At 40.1% G+C, this 19246-nt stretch overlaps 1 protein-coding gene across 6 annotated transcripts in view; it reads left to right on the top strand.

Moving 5' to 3' along the window:
* Positions 1-19246, top strand: part of TSEN15 (tRNA splicing endonuclease subunit 15) — a 130623-nt gene that overhangs the window by 29413 nt on the left and 81964 nt on the right. For 3 of the 6 annotated variants that reach the window (XR_010839710.1, XR_010839708.1, XR_010839712.1), the window contains exons 4-5: positions 361-502; positions 3346-3478. Coding sequence is in view for 2 of the 6 variants with exons in the window: in XM_067029342.1 (XP_066885443.1) it covers positions 361-502; positions 3346-3405 (202 nt within the window). In the remaining 4 variants the exon portion in view is untranslated. Of the gene's footprint in view, positions 1-360; positions 503-1044; positions 2383-3345; positions 4019-8673; positions 8783-19246 lie in introns of those variants that run through there. The other 3 variants (XR_010839716.1, XM_059074960.2, XM_067029342.1) reach the window with 3 other exon arrangements.

Here is a 19246-nt window from a genome sequence, read left to right on the forward strand (position 1 = left end):
AGAATCCGCCTGCCGATGCAGGAGACACGGGTTCGTGCCCCGGTCCGGGAAGATCCCACATGCCGCGGAGCGGCTGGGCCTGTGAACCATGGCCGCTGAGCCTGCGCGTCCGCAGCCTGTGCTCCGCAATGGGAGAGGCCACAACAGTGAGAGGCCCGCATAACGCAAAAAAAAAAAAAAAAAAAAAAAAAAAAAAAGAAGACAACTTTAAATGTTTATATTTGAGCCTTCATACATTTCCTGAGTCCGCATTATGGATATAATGTTATTGCCTCCCTCTTCTCCAAGATTTTACAGTATTTGATCTTATAATTAATTGAGTGATTGTGAATGCTAAATGTGTTGTGACTTTATTTTCAGGATAAGGGAGATCTTGAAGGCATCTCGAAAATTGCAAGGCGATCCAGATTTGCCGATGTCTTTTACTTTGGCCATAGTGGAGTCTGACTCCACAATAGTCTATTACAAACTTACTGATGGATTTATGCTGCCAGATCCTCAGGTCAGTTTTGGGGCAACTATCTGTAAACATTGAAAAACCAAAAAAGTTATGACATGATTTTAAGTGTGAATCAATCCATTCACAGAACCATCACTTCTTTTACAATATGAACATTCAAGAAAAAAAAATGACTGGGTTTTTCATACCTCAGGAATGGCTATGTTCTGTTCAAAGTAACATGTTCCTAGCTGTTTTCACAAAAATAATTTGACTTCCCTACTCTACAGAAAATTTCATAGTTTCCCAGAATACTTCATGAAGTCATGATGCATTTAATGATTTGATGAGTAACTGGGATGGAATGTAAAGGCTTATAATAGTTTTAAGAACACTTAAACACTTCTTTAAGGAAATGTTAAATTGGTTGACATTTTGACAGAACAATTTAATAAATAAATGTGTTTTATATGATTTCTTTACATACATTGTTGGCATAATTGGGATAATCACATTACATATCTTCCTAGTTTTGCTTTTAAATTACATTATCTATTGGGGAAAAGGTCCATCCTTATCTTTTTTTTTTTTTTTTTATGTTGCAGAATATTTCCCTTAGAAGATGACACCTATACTTCCCGATGCTTGCTTTATTCACACAAGATTGGATTGAGACCCATCAGCCTGATTCATCTTTTATCTCAGAGATAGTCAGGGTTGACTTAGCTGGTCCCATTCCATAAGTTTTCTTTTTGAAGAATGAAACTTTCCCAGATAGAAGAATTTATTTTATTCAAAAATATAGGGTAGTTGCTCTAGAACTTTCTCATCTGGAGACAGTTTAATTATAGTTGTAGACAAGTTTATGCCTAGGGTGTGTTCAGAAGGGTAGAACGTTGTTGAGACTGCCACCTCTTTCCCTCACTCAACCCTCTCAGTGCCTTTTGGTCACTACAGCTAGCCTGGAATGGCATTTCCGGTACACCTTGACACCTGGAGAGTTTACTTTAGTCTGCTTTTTCATCCCCAATAGAAAGTATTCTTTCAATTGGTTTTTTCATGTTGCAATTACTGTCACTCCCCTCTTTGGCTGACTTTAAATCAAAACTAAAAATATGCTCATCCAGAGTGTAAAATTACATGTCTAGATGAATAGGGACCAGAGAATTGCTACCTACAAGAGTACTGGGTCTTTTTTTTCCGTTCTTATTACCACCACCTGTGCTGTATCAGCTAGAATATTACAAGAGAGATAGTAGGGGACAGTGTTAACCTTCAAAACATCTTTCTTAAGTAAACCCAGTTTTTCCACTTTTGTTAATACCTCCCAATTGAGTTGCCTAAAGTATAAACAATTATATGCACAGAGATGTTTCAAGTGACATTTGGGGGCATATAATGATCCAAATTATAAATGACTTAAAAGTTTAAGGCAAGGGTCAGCAAAATTTTTCTGGAAAGGGTCAGAAAGGAAATATTTTAGGCTTTTCAGGTCATATAGGCTTTCTCACAACTTCTCAGCTCTGCTGTTTGTAGGACAAAAATAACCGTAGACAGTATCTAAATGAATGGATATGGCTGTATTCCAGTAAAACTTATTTGCAAATACAGGGCCATAGTTTGCCAACCACTGGTCTGGGGAGATAGTCAGTGAACATATATGGCTAATGAATGGTGTGTTATGTACCCATTAAAAATTAGTAATTACTAAAAAACATGAGAAAATATTTAGTAACAAAAAGCAAGATACAAAAGTATATGAATGTGTATGACTATGGCTATAAATAACACACCAAGTATATAATAAAAAGATGACAAAATAAATTACTAACTGGTTATAATAGGATGGCAGGGCAGGAAATGGATGACTTTGTCTTTCTTCAATATTTTAGTTTTTCTCTATTTGTATTACTTTTATAATAAAAATGTTTTAAAATAAAAAAGTGTCCTGAGATCTATATTAGTTATCTATTGTTGCATACTAATATTACCACAAACTTAGCAACTTAAAATAGCACACATTTAATATCTCAAATTTGGGTCCTTTGTAAGGTTGCAGTCAAGGTGTTGGCCAGGGCTGCACTGTCATCTGAGGCTTCACTGGGGAAAGACCTGCTTTTTCACTCATGTGGTTGATAGCAGCTTTCTGTTCTCTATGAGCACTTGTACTGAGGACTTCAGCTTAGTGGGGGGTATTGGTAAGAGGCCACCCTCTTTGCCACATGAGCCTTGCCAGCACAACTGGTTGTTTCCTCAAAGCCAGCGAGGGAGAGAGAGTCAGCAAGATGGACCTCCTAATATGGTGTAATGTAGTCATATACATCCTGTCACCTTTGCCATATTCTGTTGCTTAGGAGCAAGTCACAGCTACTTACGCTGGAAAACAACAATAACAAGAATGGAAAATGACCAAAAGTAGGAAAATTACAGTATTGTATAAAGCATCATTCTTGATCTATAGTAGTTCCTGAACTCCTTTCCTTTGATGTTTTTTGAATTTTACTTTCCTTCTTGGTGGAAGGTCTTGGCAACTCCTTCAGACTCCTTCTGCTTCCCCAGAAGGCCTGAAGATGCACCAATTCAGAACACTATGGATTTCTGTAACCCTAGTCAGCAATTTGCAGATCTAAGGATCCTAAAACAGTTTATGATCTGTTCTTAGCATCTCTGCCATTTGATTCCTTTTGAGGCCTTTCATTACAGTGCTAGAAAAACAGTCTGCATTTTCAGAAAGAAATGTAAGGCTTAATGAATGTTAGATTTGTGTGTCAGATCTAGTGACCAGTGGGACCCTATGTAACTACAAGACCAGAAGTGTCTTGACTGTGAAAGGAGCTCTCTTACAGAAATCTTTAAAACTAGGTCTTAATCTCACTGTATGTCCTGGGATGTGTACTCTTTTTCAGAATGTTCCCTGTGTACTTGACCGAAGTTGTTCTGTCCAAAGCCAGCCAGATACCTGCTAGTGTGAGTAATGGTCCAGAACAGTTTGGAAATGGAGATGACCGGGCTCTGTCAGTCTCATTTTAGTGAAAATAGGTAAAATGATTTCTTTTGTGTGATCAAGTAACTTTGTAATTGCATTTACATTTGTCTTTCTCGTTAAACTATGGGCTCCTTAAGAACAGAGCAAAGAACTGTGTTTTTAAAAAAATTTTTTAATTGAAGTATAGTTGATCTGCAGTATTTTATTTTATCAGTAGTTTCAGGTATACAACATAGTGATTCAATATATTTATAGTTTATACTCCATTTAAAGTTATTACAGCATAATGACTATATTTCCTTGTGCTGTACATGTATCCTTGTTGCATATTTATTTTACATATTTATTTTATTAATCCCCTACCCCTGTTTTGCCCCTCCCTCCTTCCCTCTCCCCACTGGTAACCACTAGTCTGTTCTCTATATACCTCTGAGTCTGTTTCTGTTTTGTTATATTCACTAGTTCATTTTATTTTTTAGATTCCACATATAAGTCATAACAAACCATGTCTTTTTTTGTACATCTGTGTATCCCACCACCTTCCATAAACTGGCATATACAAAGTGCTCAATAAATATTTGGTGAACGAATGCATGGTGATTGTAGACTTGTTTAATTGTATAATGGTTTACTTTTTGCCTGAAGGCAAACTAAAATGATCCATTTGGACACCAGAGGGCACTGCTAAATAAGCACAAAATTTTCAGACTTCAGGAATGAATTAACTTGAGAAGTGGTGCGCTTGAAAGTTTATTTTCAATCTGTGGGAAATAGGATAAATAAAAATATAAATAAGTTTTATGTGCTCATACCCCCCCTCCCTTTTTCTTTCTGGCATGACTCTAAAATTACACTCTCTACTGACATTAAATATGTGACTTGATTCATGCTTTACTCAAAATATAAATCTATATTTAAACATCAAAGCTTGTTTGGGGCCAGGGTGGGGGGGTGTTTTTTCCTAGATTATGGTTTTGTTTATATCCTTATGCCATGATGCATTTCATTTTTTCCTTGCAAAAGCCTAATATATTAGATAAAATTTCAAGAGCAGATCACCTAGCAAGAGATCCCAGCTCTGAAACACTCACTGAACTGGCTAAATCCCAGTGGTGAGAGACATAAACTGCTGCTGTTATGCCTATAAACTTTTCCGTTAAAGGGGAGCCCTCTCTAGATGGGAGCAGGATGGGGGAGAGGGTATGCGATGATTCCTCTCTAGTGCTGTCTTTGCCTTTGTATTTTGGGGTCCCTAGTGAGTGCACCCTCTGCACTGGGACGGCTTAGTAGAACGCTGAGTGATCTCGGTCCAGTGACTCCAGACTGACTTATTTGGCTTCCTTGCCTGGGCCTCTCTAGGAGAATGTGTTCCTAAACACCACAGATCTCTTGTGAAGAACATGAGGGTGGAGGCACTTTGGAATTCTAAGCTACAACTAGAATAGAATAGTAATCTACAAAGTTCATGTAATCTGCAGTTTTTTGAAAAACTGAAACAGCTTTACACTTTTATATTCCTGGAACCAAGTGACTTAACCAAAACTTCATGATATTTCATCTTCTTTTTCTGAGCATTTTAGTTTCGAATTCCTCTCTGAGGTCACTTTTTCCATTGCAGCCCCAGCAGGAGGCCTTTCACTGCTGCAGCACAGTGGTTCCTGCCAAAGTTTATAGTTCTTCTAGACAGAAGCACTTTATTCATCTGCTGTATTTTACCTTGACTGTTTACATATGCAGAGTAGTGTCGTATTCTGAACAATCAGTTCAATTTTCCCTCCTTTCAGGCCAAGAGCTGTCCCATTCCTTACCACCAACACTCCTGTAGCCTAATCTGCTTAATGATCTTTTTTTTTAACAACTTTATTGGAGTATAATTGTTTTACAATGGTGTGTTAGTTTCTGCTTTACAACAAAGTGAATCAGTTATACATACACATATGTTCCCATATCTCTTCCCTCTTGCGTCTCCCTCACTCCCACCCTCCCTATCCCACCCCTCTAGGTGGTCACAAAGCACCGAGCTGATCTCCCTGTGCCATGCAGCTGCTTCCCACTAGCTATCCACCCTACGTTTGGTAGTGTATATATGTCCATGCCACTCTCTCACTTTGTCACAGCTTACCCTCCCCATACCCTCAAGTTCATCCTCCCCATACCCTCAAGTCCATGCTCTAGTAGGTCTGTGTTTTATTCCCGTCCTACCCCTAGGCTCTTCATGACATTTTTTTTTTGCTTAGATTCCATATATATGTGTTAGCATACGGTATTTGTTTTTCTCCTTCTGACTTGCTTCACTCTGTATGACAGACTCCAGGTCCATCCACCTCACTACAAATAACTCAGTTTCATTTCTTTTTATGGCTGAGTAATATTCCATTGTATATATGTGCCGTATCTTCTTTATCCATTCATCTGTTGATGGACACTTAGGTTGCTTCCATGTCCCAGCTATTGTAAATAGAGCTGCAATGAACATTTTGGTACATGACTCTTTTTGAATTATGGTTTTCAAATTAGGTATATTATGGTTTTCAAATTAGGGTATATGCCCAGTAGTGGGATTGCTGGGTCGTATGGTAGCTCTATTTTTAGTTTTTTAAGGAACCTCCATACTGTTCTCCATAATGGCTGTATTAATTTACATTCCCACCAGCAGTGCAAGAGTGTTCCCTTTTCTCCACACCCTCTCCAGCATTTATTGTTTCTAGAGTTTTTGATGATGGCCATTCTGACTGGTGTGAGATGATATCTCATTGTAGTTTTGATTTGCATTTCTCTAATGATTAATGATGTTGAGCATTCTTTCATGTGTTTGTTGGCAATCTGTATATATTCTTTGGAGAAATGTCTATTTAGGTCTTTGGCCCATTTTTGGATTGGGTTGTTTGTTTTTTTGTTATTGAGCTGCATGAGTTGCTTATAAATTTTGGAGATTAACCCTTTGTCAGTTGCTTCATTTGCAACTATTTTCTCCCATTCTGAGGGTTGTCTTTTTTATGGTCTTTTATGTCTTGTTTATGGTATCCTTTGCTGTGCAAAAGCTTTTAAGTTTCATTAGGTCCCATTTGTTTATTTTTGTTTTTATTTCCATTTCTCTAGGAGGTGGGTCAAAAAGGATCTCGCTGTGATTTATGTCATAGAGTGTTCTGCCTATGTTTTCCTCTCAGAGTTTGATAGTGTCTGGCCTTACATTTAGGTCTTTAACCCATTTTGAGTTTATTTTTGTGTATGGTGTTAGGGAGTGTTCTAATTTCATGCTTTTACATGTACCTGTCCAGTTTTCCCAGCACCACTTATTGAGGAGGCTGTCTTTTCTCCACTGTATATTCTTGCCTCCTTTATCAAAGATAAGGTGATCATATGTGTGTGAGTTTATCTCTGGGCTCTCTATCCTGTTCCATTGATCTATATTACTGTTTTTGTGCAAGTACCATAATGTCTTGATTACTGTAGCTATGTAGTATAGTCTGAAATCAGGGAGCCTGATTCCTCCAGCTCCATTTTTCGTTCTCAAGATTGCTTTGGCTATTCGGGATATTTTGTGTTAGCATACAAATTGTGAAATTTTTTGTTCTAGTTCTGTAAAAAATGCCAGTGGTAGTTTGATAGGGATTGCATTGAATCTTTAGATTGCTTTGGGTAGTAGAGTCATTTTCTCAATGTTGATTCTTCCAATCCAAGAACATGGTATATCTCTCCATCTATGATCTTTGAGTAAGAACTTGCTTGGGCTAACTAAGGGAAGAGTGTGGGAGAATCACGTGACTTATTGGACGGGTCTGCTTTTAAAATGTTTAGATGATTCTGGAAGATTAAAAATCAATTTAACTAAAATCAAACAAAGATTGGCTTTTTGATTTCAGGGTACTAAATGGAGGTACTATTAAGGAAGTATTTATTTGAAGTTCATTAATTTATTAACATGCTAATTTATCTTCAGACATTAACTGTGCTTCTTCTGTGCTTAGATGACTGTGGTAAGTGCTGAAGTAACAAAAGTTAATGAGATATAACCTGTGCTCTCAAGGAGCTCAGATAGCCAATTACAACTATCTTAGCCAAAACTCTAAAAGACTATTGCCAATGTGAGTGAGGAATAACCATCATGCAGTGTATGAAGTCTGAAGTTTATGCAGTTTACTTAACGGTGAAGGGGTTCAACAACTTTTGGTAAATTAAACAATTTTCAAACAATCATTGTATGTATATTATTTGTCCCAAAGGACTGAACATTGGACGGGATACAGAGGAATATCACACAATGCACCTCTCAAAGACTTATTTTCTGGCTTAAAAGGAGAAAATCTATGTGTGCAAGATAACTGAGAATGTTACAAGGCAGTATTACATATAAATGCTAAATGATCATTATAAAGCAATTTATTCACTACCAAGTACTTCAGTACCCTTTATTTTGATTCTCACAACAGAGCTGATATTATTTACTTGCTATTATTAATTTATTATGCTTATTCAATAGGTGGAGAAATTAGGGCACCAAGTGGTTAAGCAACAGCTTCATGTAGTAGCAAGTGAGTGGGTAATGAGGACTAGAACCAGGTCTCTTAACATCTAGTCCACTGTTCTTTCCAGAATCTTGTATGGTGCAGAGAAATATATGAATGTGTGTCAAACAGGCTTTGGGCAGAAAAAAATTAGCTCTACTTAGTCCTGGAGGGAGTTTATTAGTGATTTAGGGATCAGTTACATTATCCTCTTGGACTCTTGAACAAATGTATCAAAACGTCAAGCTGTGTGCAGATAATTTGGAAAATCATATTCATAGGCAATATATTTATGTTTTATTCCGAAGAATAAATTCGATCATCTCCATGCTGTTATGTAGGCAAACCTAAAACAATAATTAATGTTAAATGAGGAAGAACTCAGAAAGTTTCTTTGCTTGTTGGAGCTAAATTTTGTGCTGGTACGAAGAGTAGACTCAGGGAACTTTCAAATGATGATTTCACCCTCAATGAGGAAGGGTCTTGCACCATAAATATCCCCCAGATATGCTTGCTATCGCTTAGAATCCTACCGTAATTCTATTTCTTAATCATGAAACTTTGATCCAATTTAATTTGACAAGCATTTTTGCAGGACCCCCTGGAAAGGCCCAGTGCTAAGATATGGGGGGACTACAAGCCCAAATATTTATTATTAGAGTCAACAGATAAAGTTAATCAGTTGAATTGTTATATGAATTTCTAAATGTTTATTCTCAATTTCTGTACTTGACTAATTGCAGACCAGCGATATCTTGTGGATTGACACCTGTGTACAGACCACACTTTGAGTAGCCTGTGTTAAAGCTCAGATGAGACGTGATGAGAGCCTGAAACCCAACAGTAGCCCAGGTATGTTAGGATGGGCAAGATTATGATGCTGCTGGTTCACAACCTGAGGAATTTCCCAGGTGAAATCTGAAACTGGCTCCTGTAGAGAGAGCAAGGAGAGACTGAAGAAAGAGGCAGGCCACTCAGATTGGTAGGTGGCAGTTTTAATAAGCAAGAGAACTTACATACAAGGCTTATCTTGGGCAGCCGCAAGATAAGTAGATCTCTGTACCCACCCTCCAGGATCTTAAAAGTTTATATAGAGGCCTTAACTGGATTCAGTCATGTATTCAGTCCAGATGGTCTCAACAACACATTACTATCTCAAGGCTACATCCTTGAAAATGGCTCCCACTGTGGGAACTGTGGGCAGAGCATACATTATAAGGACAGGGGAGGGGTGAGAAGCCTCCAATTGCCCTGGTCCAGCTCGTGGGTCAACGGGGGGTCGTGTCCTCTTGTTAATCCTTTCCAACAGATTCAGTAACAACCAGTGAATTCGTTAAACAAATGTTTATTTCTTGCTCACATTACAAGTCCTTGTACATAGACTTGGAAACTGGGAATCAGATCAACAGAGCCTCCAACAGCTAGAATGTTGCTGGTTCCAATGGTCGGAAGAAGAAAGTGCTGTAGTGTCACATACAGCAATTAAATACTTCCAGGAGAAGCAGCATGTCATCCCTGCCCACATTTTTTTGGCCAAAGCGAGTCACATGGCTGGCCATGATGAACTTCTAGAAAGAGAGGAAGTGCAAGTCCACCGTGTTCCTGGACTGAGAAGAGGGGATAGTCAGAGAACAGCACTCCCAGATAATGAAAAGCAGAGGAAAGGTAGCAAGGGGGTAAATTTAACAACTGATTAGCTGTGGGAGCAAAGAAGGAGGGGAAGTTAAACCTCAGACTATTCCGAGTCACTTACTTATATGTGAATGGGTTTCAGGTTGCAATGGGAAGATAGTGAGAGGACTTTATAAGAGGGACACAGAGGTGGGAAAAGGGCTGACTTAGGGGCTGATGGGGAGAGGAGAGTTTGGAAGAGAAACTTCCCCTGCTTTTATAGTCAGGTTCTAGATTTAATAGCTGAGCTCCGAAGAGAGATCTTTTATGTAGCAGGAACCCAGGATCACTGTAGACCTTGCTCTTCTCTCTCTTCTGATGCACCATGGGCTGTTGCACAGACTATGTTGTCTGGTCTTTACTTCCTAAGAATGGGGGAATGGGGGGAAGTATTTGTGCTGGTAGCGTGGGGGATTTTGTTGAACCCTGCAAGAATATTTCTGAAGGAAGCTGGTTAAATATGGATGTACGGATGGGACTGGTTTTGTGAGGAACCTGGGGGCTTTTTTAGGGGGATGGATAATTATCTAATGAGATCACAAACCTGGGGTATTCGTGTAGATCTAGGGGGCTTTCAGAGTGTATTAGCATGGGCTAGGGAGAGAAAGTTGGGAGTAGACACCAGTCCAGAGACTCCCATCGGTCCATGCTGGCATTGGCTGAATTGAGTATCATCCTGCAGTGTTCCTGTTCCACCTAAGTCACCGCTGTGTCCTCCTAATCCCTGGCCACAGGATCTTTCAGTACTGTTTAAATACTCTTGGGCACTTAGAAAATATTTCGTTCTTTCCCTGAACTCCATTGGCACTTGGGGGGAACTTTTAGGCCATCTCAGGTCCTCTCCATCCTGATAAGCTTTCCTAGCCGGACGTTATTCTCTGCTGTCTCAGTAGAATGCTAGGTGCACGACCATAAAGGTCTGGGGTCTGTGAGGTTTCACCTGAGCCTGGAGGCAGCAGCGGGTGGCTGGGGCACGGCTGCTGGCCACAGATTCTCATCTTGTTTGAGAGGCGTTCCCCTGGAGTGTCTCCTGTTTCTCCTCTGCAGTGGGAACTCAGCCAGAGGGCTCAGGACAGAGGGAATGGAGCACGAGCCTCTGCTTAGTGACCCAGTCAAGGCTCTAGCTCTTCTGCTTTTGCTCTCACCTCTCCCTGCCACCACTTTGTTTGTTTGTTTGTTTTCCTAGTTTTGTCTTATTTTAGGAGTAGGAAAATACTGTGACCATGTCCAGATCTATTTTTCTTCCAAACATATTGTTTTTGCCAAGAATTCAGGTTGTGAAACTCAAAAGGCAAGAATTTTCCTCTTTTGTTCTGTAGTATAATCCCATCCCCAACACAGTGTGCCAAGAAAGGCTGTATGGGAAGAGATTCACAGGTAACAAGAATTACTGAGAAGGGAAAACATTTCCATTAATACATCTAAATATTATCCTTCTACATTTGCCAACAGAAGGTGTTAATTATTGTTAACATGTATATTTATACTCACAAGAACTACATAATTTCCTTAGTGTATATCATGTCTTACCAATCAGACAGTACCCTACCTATTGGTAATACAATACTTGGCACAGGAATTCCCTGGCAGTCCAGTGGTTAGGACACAGCACTTTCACTGCTGGGGTCCAGGTTCAATCCCTAGTGGGGGAATTAAGATCCCACAAGCCACCAGGCATGACCAAAACAAAACAAAACAAAAACAATACAAAAAAAACACTTGGCACAGAGTAAGAGCTCAATAAACGTTTTCTTTGGTAACATTCAAGTTCATAAATGGACTGCTCCTTACCCAGTCCTATCCCTGCCATTCTAAGGTATAAAACTGCCTTTTTGCCCCGTCAACCCCATGTAGAAAGGGGAGCCCCATGTTCCATGGGCCACAAGAAAGATGCTATATGCTCTTGTAAACATGCTTATGCTATGAGATACATTATATTTTGATCCTTTCCCTTAGTGGTTTTGAGAAATCAAGACAGAGGTTTCTAAACAAAATATATCCACTTAATATTTTATTACACAAGCTTTCCTATGCCAAACCTGTGCATTTTTACTTACCCAACAGTTTTTGGAGGGAATGTAGACATGTAAACATTGCTAAATTTGGAAACTCTACTTAGAAATGGCAATTCCCTACTCATAATTATTAAATTAAATTTAGGTTTAAATGAGTATAATTCACTCACTTTGGGCCTTACTGTTCTACTTCTGTAAAATGAAGGGGTTTGTGCAGACAGTGTGAGATCCATTCTATCTTAAATGTTGGTCCACCTGTAATTGAAAGATCTTGCTGCATAAATCTTCCCTTTTCATCAACACGTTCATCACTCTCTTCTCACCTCCACCACTGTATATAAAAAAAGAAAAGTTCTTCCAATCATGGGCTTTGATAAATCTACCATTAGAAATGTGCTCATTTGAATTTTTGAAGCTCAGGAGGCTTGAAGGGCAGAGCTTTGACTTCAGACCATCCAGAGTGACATGGGAGAGGTAGGTAATCTCTTTGAGCCTCAGTTTCTCATCTGTAAAATGACGGACAAAATATGTCCTTCTAGGTTGTATTTTCCTTGCATGATGAAATGACTGTGCTGGGATAAACAAAGCCCTGCACATAATAAGCTATCTGTATCCCCTTCCTTTGCAGTCTCCAAGCACTTCCCATTGATGTGCAAGTTGCCACCTTAGGAGGGAATACATGATAATCGCTGGGATCCAGGCCTCCAAGGAATGGGCCCTGGATGCCCACTGGGGCAGGAAGAGGCTGCAGGAGGACACCAAAGATAAACTTGGCTCCTGACAACTTTATCAGGCCTAACCCTGCTGCTGCTGCTGTTGGTGATGATGATGATGATGGTGATAAAATTTTGGGGTCCCATTTTGGGGAACCGTTTGAAGTCAGATAAACCGCACAAGAATAAGACAACTACTAGCTATATAGTTGGCGGCTTACATCAAGTGAGGGAAATTTCCACTACAGGGAAGCTGTATTGGGATAATTCACTGGGATTGAAAGCAACTGAGTTAAACTTAGCTCAGCACAGCACAAAAACACATTGAAAAATTCCCTCAAAATAGAAGCTGGAATGTTCAGGGTGGGTTTAAGTCATGGGCCCTGGCATGGAGCCTTCTGTTGATGGTAGGGATTGGGCCTCTTCTTGAAGGAATGAATAAGTAAAGGAACATGATATAATAACTAACAAACTGTATTTGTAGAGCCTGCTTACATTAGTGTGGGGGACGTAGGGACTTTATTTTGTTTTCCTCTGTGTCCCCAGAGCTCAGAACTGTGCCTGACATATAGTGGTTGTTCCCTAAATATTTGTGGAAGGAAGTAAACAAATGAATACATATAAAATAATGTCAAGTGGTAATAAATGTTATGAAGAAAGTAAAGCAGGGTGAGAGGGTAGAATGCAACTCTAGTTAGAGAGGTCAGGAATGGCTTTTCTCTGCAGGTGACATTGGAACAGAGACCAGAATGCAGTGAGGGAATGAGTCCTGCAAAGATTAGTCAGTGACACAAAGACTAGCCTTGCAGGCAAAGGAAACAGCAAGTACAAATGTCTTGAGGTGAGAGCAAGATGGGGTCTTAGATTCTGCATATTCAACAAGCTTTCAGGCAATGCTGATGCAGCTGGTCTGAGGACCACACTTTGAGGAGCAAAGGTTTGGTCTAGAGCCTGACCATGGAGTCTGTAGCTGATATGAGGAGGTCAAGGAACTGAGAGGCAAGGTCATTGCATGAGAAAAAGAAGATGAAAAACCGCATATGCAAGATAATATTATTATGTAAAATTGTATGCAAAATGGGTAGTAAAAATATCAGTAATGTTTTCCTCAGTGAGATCACATGTCAGGTGATTTAAATTCCCTTCTTTTTAGATTGTTCCAAAATTTCTACTGTGTGTATTTATCAGAAAAATTTTTATTTCTAAAAAGTTAATTTTAAAACAGGAAATGTTTTTGGATAAGACACTGAATTCAAAATGTGTGAAAACATTTCTAATTAAAAAAAATTTTATAGACATATGGGAATCGCCTGGGGTTTGTTAGAAAAAGCTTCGTAGAGGGGATGGTTTTGAAGTGAATCTTGATGTCTAAGTAAGTGAAACCTTAAGTTTGAGCTCTGAGCAACTTCTCTTCTCTCTTCTTTTCCTGTCCTCGGGTGGAAATGTGGAGGAACTTAGGGCATGAGTGGTATACTAGTTATCTATTGCTATGTAACAGATTATCCCAAAACTCAGCTGCTGAAAACAACAAACATTATCTCACAGTTTCTGTGGTTCAGAAATTTGGAAGCAGCTTAGCTGGGTGATTCTGGCTCATGTTTTCTCATGAAGTTACAGTGAAGACACTGGCTAGAGTTGTAGTCATCTGGGGGCTTGACTGGGGCTGAAGGATCCACTTCCAAGATGGCCCATTCACATGGCTGTTGTCAGGAGGTCTCTGTACCTTGTCATGTGGAGCTCCCCATAGGGCTGATTCACTGAATCTCTTAATGATAAGGCGGCTGGCTTCACTCAGAGCGAATCATCGTTAAGAGAGAGGGGTGGGGGAGGGGGAGAGGAGGAGGAAATTCCAACACTTTTTATGACACACTGATATTTCTGCTTTATTCTATTTATTTACTTAGTCTCTAAGTCCAGTCCACACTCCAGGAGAGGGGAATTAGAGTCTACCTTTTAAAAGGAGGAGTGTCAAGGGATGTGTGCATATATTTTAAAGCCATCACAGGAGGAAAAGGGTATGATAGTTCAAGGGTATTCTAATTTTCATTTAAAGTGTGCTGTATAAGATTATAAAATACCCTAGCTTGCTTTGTTAGTCACTGAGCATGCCTGGTGTTTAGCAGAGTATGAGATGGAAAACATAAAGGGTAAGAAAAACATCTAGAACATAATGCAAGCCACATATGTATGTTTAAGTTTTCTAGAAGCCACATTAATAGAGGTACAAACAAGTACAATTAATTTTAGTAATATATTTTTAACCCCATATAGGCAAAATATTTTTATTTCAACATGTACATATTCAATATAAAAGTTATTACTGAAACATTTTACATTCTTTTTTCTCTGTACTAACTCTGAAATCTGGTGTATGTTTTACACTTATAGCGCGCCTCAGTTTGGACTAAGCCCTATTTCAGAAACCTATTTAGAAATCACTCTGACTGTGCTATGGTTAGAACCTAGAGGGATGGAGTAGGTAAGACTGGACTTAGAGAGACTGCTAGAATATTCTGTGTAAAAGGATGAACTAGATTGGTTACACAAATGATAGAGAAGATGGCATGTAAGAAAGATAGTGCTAGGCTGTGCCCCACAGGCCTGCAAGCCCAGTACTTACCCAGCCTCAATACTGAAGAAAGAGCCCAGAGTCAGTGACAGAGACATCAGTGGTTTAACGGATAGGGGGAGCTTACATATCCGAAGCAAGGTCCTGGAGTGACACCTCCCCCTCCCCACCTGTGGCAGCAGAAGCAGACAGGACCTGACGGCAGTCTTCCCTCCTGGTGGGAGGGGAAAGTTACCAGTTATAGGGGGAATTGAGTTTGGCTCATCCGTTGCCAGGGAAACCAGCAGGTGGGCGTGCCCCTCACCACTCCTTTGACAAACTGTCATAGTGGAGATAGTTCTGATCTAAAGATTAGAGCTAGCTGGGGCCAGGGGCAGGTACACAGGCATTTACTGATCAGGCTGTATGATTTAGAGGGAAGGTCAGTCAGGTGAGTAGGGGGTAGGACGGGTCAAGCAGGGGATGTACGGAGAGCAAGAGAACAGCCATCTTGGGTGGCCTGGTCATACAGATAGCAAGGAGGTGGGTTGTTCTTGGATGTGGAAAAGTAGGTGGTCAGAAAAGAGAGAAGCCTAGAATGATTCCAAGGTTTATGGCTTGGGTGATTGAGAGGATACAAAAAGGAAATACTGGACACGGAACATATTTTGTTCTGGGCGGATGGCAAGGGAAGATTACAAATGTAGATTTGGAAAAGTTTTGATTGAGGTAATTGTGGAGGACAGAGGTGGAGATAACTTTGGACAGTTGCCTGGGTGGATCTCAGGCTTAGCAGAGAAAACTAACTTCAAGTAGAATCATCACAACGCTTCTTCCTTCTATATAACACCACTGTGAAACTCTGTAGAAAGTTCCAGTCTTCTCACTTGCTTACAGTGGAGGCAGAATAAGCTGAGGAGGAAGGAGCAGAGCCCCTCAGCATAGGCCTGGGGGGCCTGCTTTCCTGGCCTATTGACCTGGTCCCTTAGGAGCAAGAGAGATGCCACAGGAGCCACACTAAGTGGTCATCTTAGAGAGAGGCAGGAACCCCTCAGCCTGAATGTTGTGCTGTCCCACTGAGGGGGAAAAGGAGAAGGAAAGTGTCTGGATAAGATGTTAGAAGTTAAGAATTCCTTTCCTGGAGTGTGGCTGTTCACCTCGTATGTTGTCTCCACCTCTGACAGTACGTTTCCTGTCAGTGAAGTGTGTCCAGCCACTTCTTTGCATTACTAGATGTGATGCTTTGATGCCAGAGTTGCAAACCAAAGTACCTACAAGGTAGACGACATGCAGGAGTGGAGCAAGCGCAGAGAGAGCATGACACTCTCGGCCAAAGGGAGCAGTTGCCTCTCAGCTCCTGGAGAGTTTTGTGAAGTGGCAACATGGACCTAGTTGCCAGATATTCTGATTTTTGTGGATGTGAGGTTTTTCTGTGAAGTTTTCACACTTTTAAATGTCGGGTAAATTTTATTTAAAACCCCCAAACCAAATAAACCATGTCTGCAGGCTCCAACTAGCCCATAGTCCGCCAGCATTTGACATTAGTCTGAACACCTTTTTTGTGTCTTTATATATCGTGCTTAATTGTAACCTACTGTAACCGCCAATTTTGTGTGGGTTGCTTTTGTGTGTTTGCTTTTTTGTTTTGATTCTCTAAGAAAAAATATAATGGGTCAGACCCTATTTGTTGACTAATCTATTTCTGGAAACTGGACAGAACCATGTGAGGAAATGAGGCCCTTCAGTCTTTTAGGGACCTGAAACAGCAGACCACACAGAAAATGGCATATTCCTCTGGCAGATTTGGGCCTCACAATTGGGGTGGGAGAGGAGTAGCCAAGATGAACTTGGCCGTGTCTTGGTGATAACTCCTCTAATAAGCTCACAGATTATTTAAAGTAGATCCTGTGTTTAATAGCAGGATGAAACATCAAAGTCATTCGTGAAGGTATTAGGTTTCATGATGTAAAAACACTCTTTCCAGTGCTCAAGGCTAAATATATACATATTTTAAATTGAATGAAGAATGAGGTAAGAGAAAATACAAGAAGAAAACTAATGAGGGAAAATAGGAGAGAAATACATGGGATAAAGTGGACATAATATGCATTACCCATGGATATTATGGAGCTCTATGCCTTAGGTTTATAGAAGAGAAGCAATGCTTCTCTTATCGTGCTCCTTATTCCTCTTCCTTCTTTCCTATCCTATGGGGCAGAGTTGCTATAGATTGGCAAGATTCTAGGACACTGGACTGTGTTTGCCAGTAGGTGCATTAAAAGATCATGGACCGTCCATTAAAAGATTGTGCACAGTGTCCACAAGAAGACTTATACACATATGTTCACTGCAGCTTTATTTGTAATAGCCCGAACTAGAAACAGCTTAAAAGTCCATTGGTAGGTGACTGGATACTCAGCAATAAAAAGGAACAAACTACTTATATATATATATATATATATATATATATATATATAAAATTCATAAAACATTGTGTTGAACAAGAGAAGTCAAAGCCCAAAGAGTTCATACTATGTAATTCAATTTATATAAAACTCCAGAAGAGGCAAATTTAATTTATAGGGACAGAAAACAGATCAGTGGTTGCTTGGTGCTTGCAGTGGGGGGCATGTAATACAAAAGAGCATGAAGGAATTTTCAGAAGGGATGATGGAAGTGATTATATCTTGACTGTTGTGGTGGTTACACGTGTGATTATGGTTTCAAAACTCGTCACACTTACACTTCAAATGGGTATATATTATTTTATGTAAATTATACCTCCATACACTCGATTTAAACACAAAGGTCCTCAATAAAGGTTGAGTTCTCTCTGGTGCTCTCCTGTACCTCTTTCACCTGTGCTGCAGAAACAGTCAATAGATTTAGCTCACATTTCTGCTTCCATGTGACCTGAATGAGGGAAAAGTCAGGGCCTTCCTGCTTAGAACATGCCCAGCTAACCTTTTGCTCTTATCCTGCATCATGAAGCCTTTTCATTTGTTGGGTTTTCGGTCTTCATTTTTGGCAGGTGAGGTGTGGTGAAATCTTGAAGTTGGGTTTGGACTGACAGGGAGAAAAGGTGTTCCGTCTCTAAGCCTTCAGACTTGCTCATGTGCTCCAGCCCAGCTTACAAAGGCTCTGCGCTGAGGTAAGAGCCCAGCTTTAGCTGAGAATGGGACACTTACTTTCCTTTATCGTTGTTCTTTGGGTATATAGCTCCCTCAGGGACATTTCGGAGAAAGATGGCTGAGGTTTAGGACATGATTTTGGTAATCCTAAAACACTTGGATAAATACTATCTAAACATCATAATTCTTTTTAAAATAAGTCTTCCACAGGCATACCATGCTTATTCAGGCCTCACTGCCTTTGCACATGTCATTGCTTCAAGCAGGAACGTCATTCTCCAGTCTTAATACCTCTCTGGGCTTGTCAGATAACTTATTTTTCAAAAATCCAGCTTGGGTCATTGTCCCTAATCCTTTCCACCCACCAGTCTCAAAGCAGATCTATGTATTTCTTGCTACATCGTGCAAAAGAAGAGACAGGGGCTTGACTGTCATACAAGTCTGAGTTCACATCTTGACCTGCCACTTGACCTGCCACTATATATATAGTCACTGAGGTTTAGAGATTGATATACATATTTATGTGTTCTTTTCATTTCTGAAATGGCGATGATAATTCCTACTTTTGGGGCTGTTGTATATATTATATGAAATAATTAAAGTACACAATTTGCAAAATCAAGTTGAATAATATATTCTAGCTATTATTATTAGACACTGGTGGCAGAAACAGCTCACAGGCTGTTCTTGCATCTGGGTGTGGACATATGGCATGGAGAAAATGGAATGTGAGTGCTGTGTGTCACTCCAGGGGCAAGGACTTTAGAAGAGGGTGTCCCTTCTCCCCTCTCTGTTCCTTTCCATTGGCTAGAAGCAGAAGACAAAGGGACCATAGGAGATGGTGGGACCATAAGAGAGATGGAGCTTGGGGTCCTTAAATCACCACCTGGAAGAAAGCTGTCTGTTGACCAGTAACACCTGCGTTGGACTGTATAAGGAAGAAACAAGCTTATTTTGTGTCGGGTCCCTGAAATTCTGGGGTTTATTTATTATAGCAGCTTGTGTTAATTACCTTAGTGAATTTAGAAATGGGCGCTTTGAAGTGAGGGTGAATGTAAGAAAAACCTGAAATCTGTTGCATTGACTCAGCAGTTGGATGGTGGGTGGCACAGACACGGATAGTGAAGGCTGGGAAGATGGAGACCAGTGGAAGTGATGGCAAAGCATTTGGTAAATATGTTGTTACTGATAATTTCAAAGGCAGGCCAAATGCCTTCCAAGCCTTTTTCTCTAAGTGA

Source organism: Kogia breviceps, chromosome 1, assembly GCF_026419965.1.
Source record: "Kogia breviceps isolate mKogBre1 chromosome 1, mKogBre1 haplotype 1, whole genome shotgun sequence".
Taxonomy (NCBI): Eukaryota; Metazoa; Chordata; class Mammalia; order Artiodactyla; family Physeteridae; genus Kogia; species Kogia breviceps.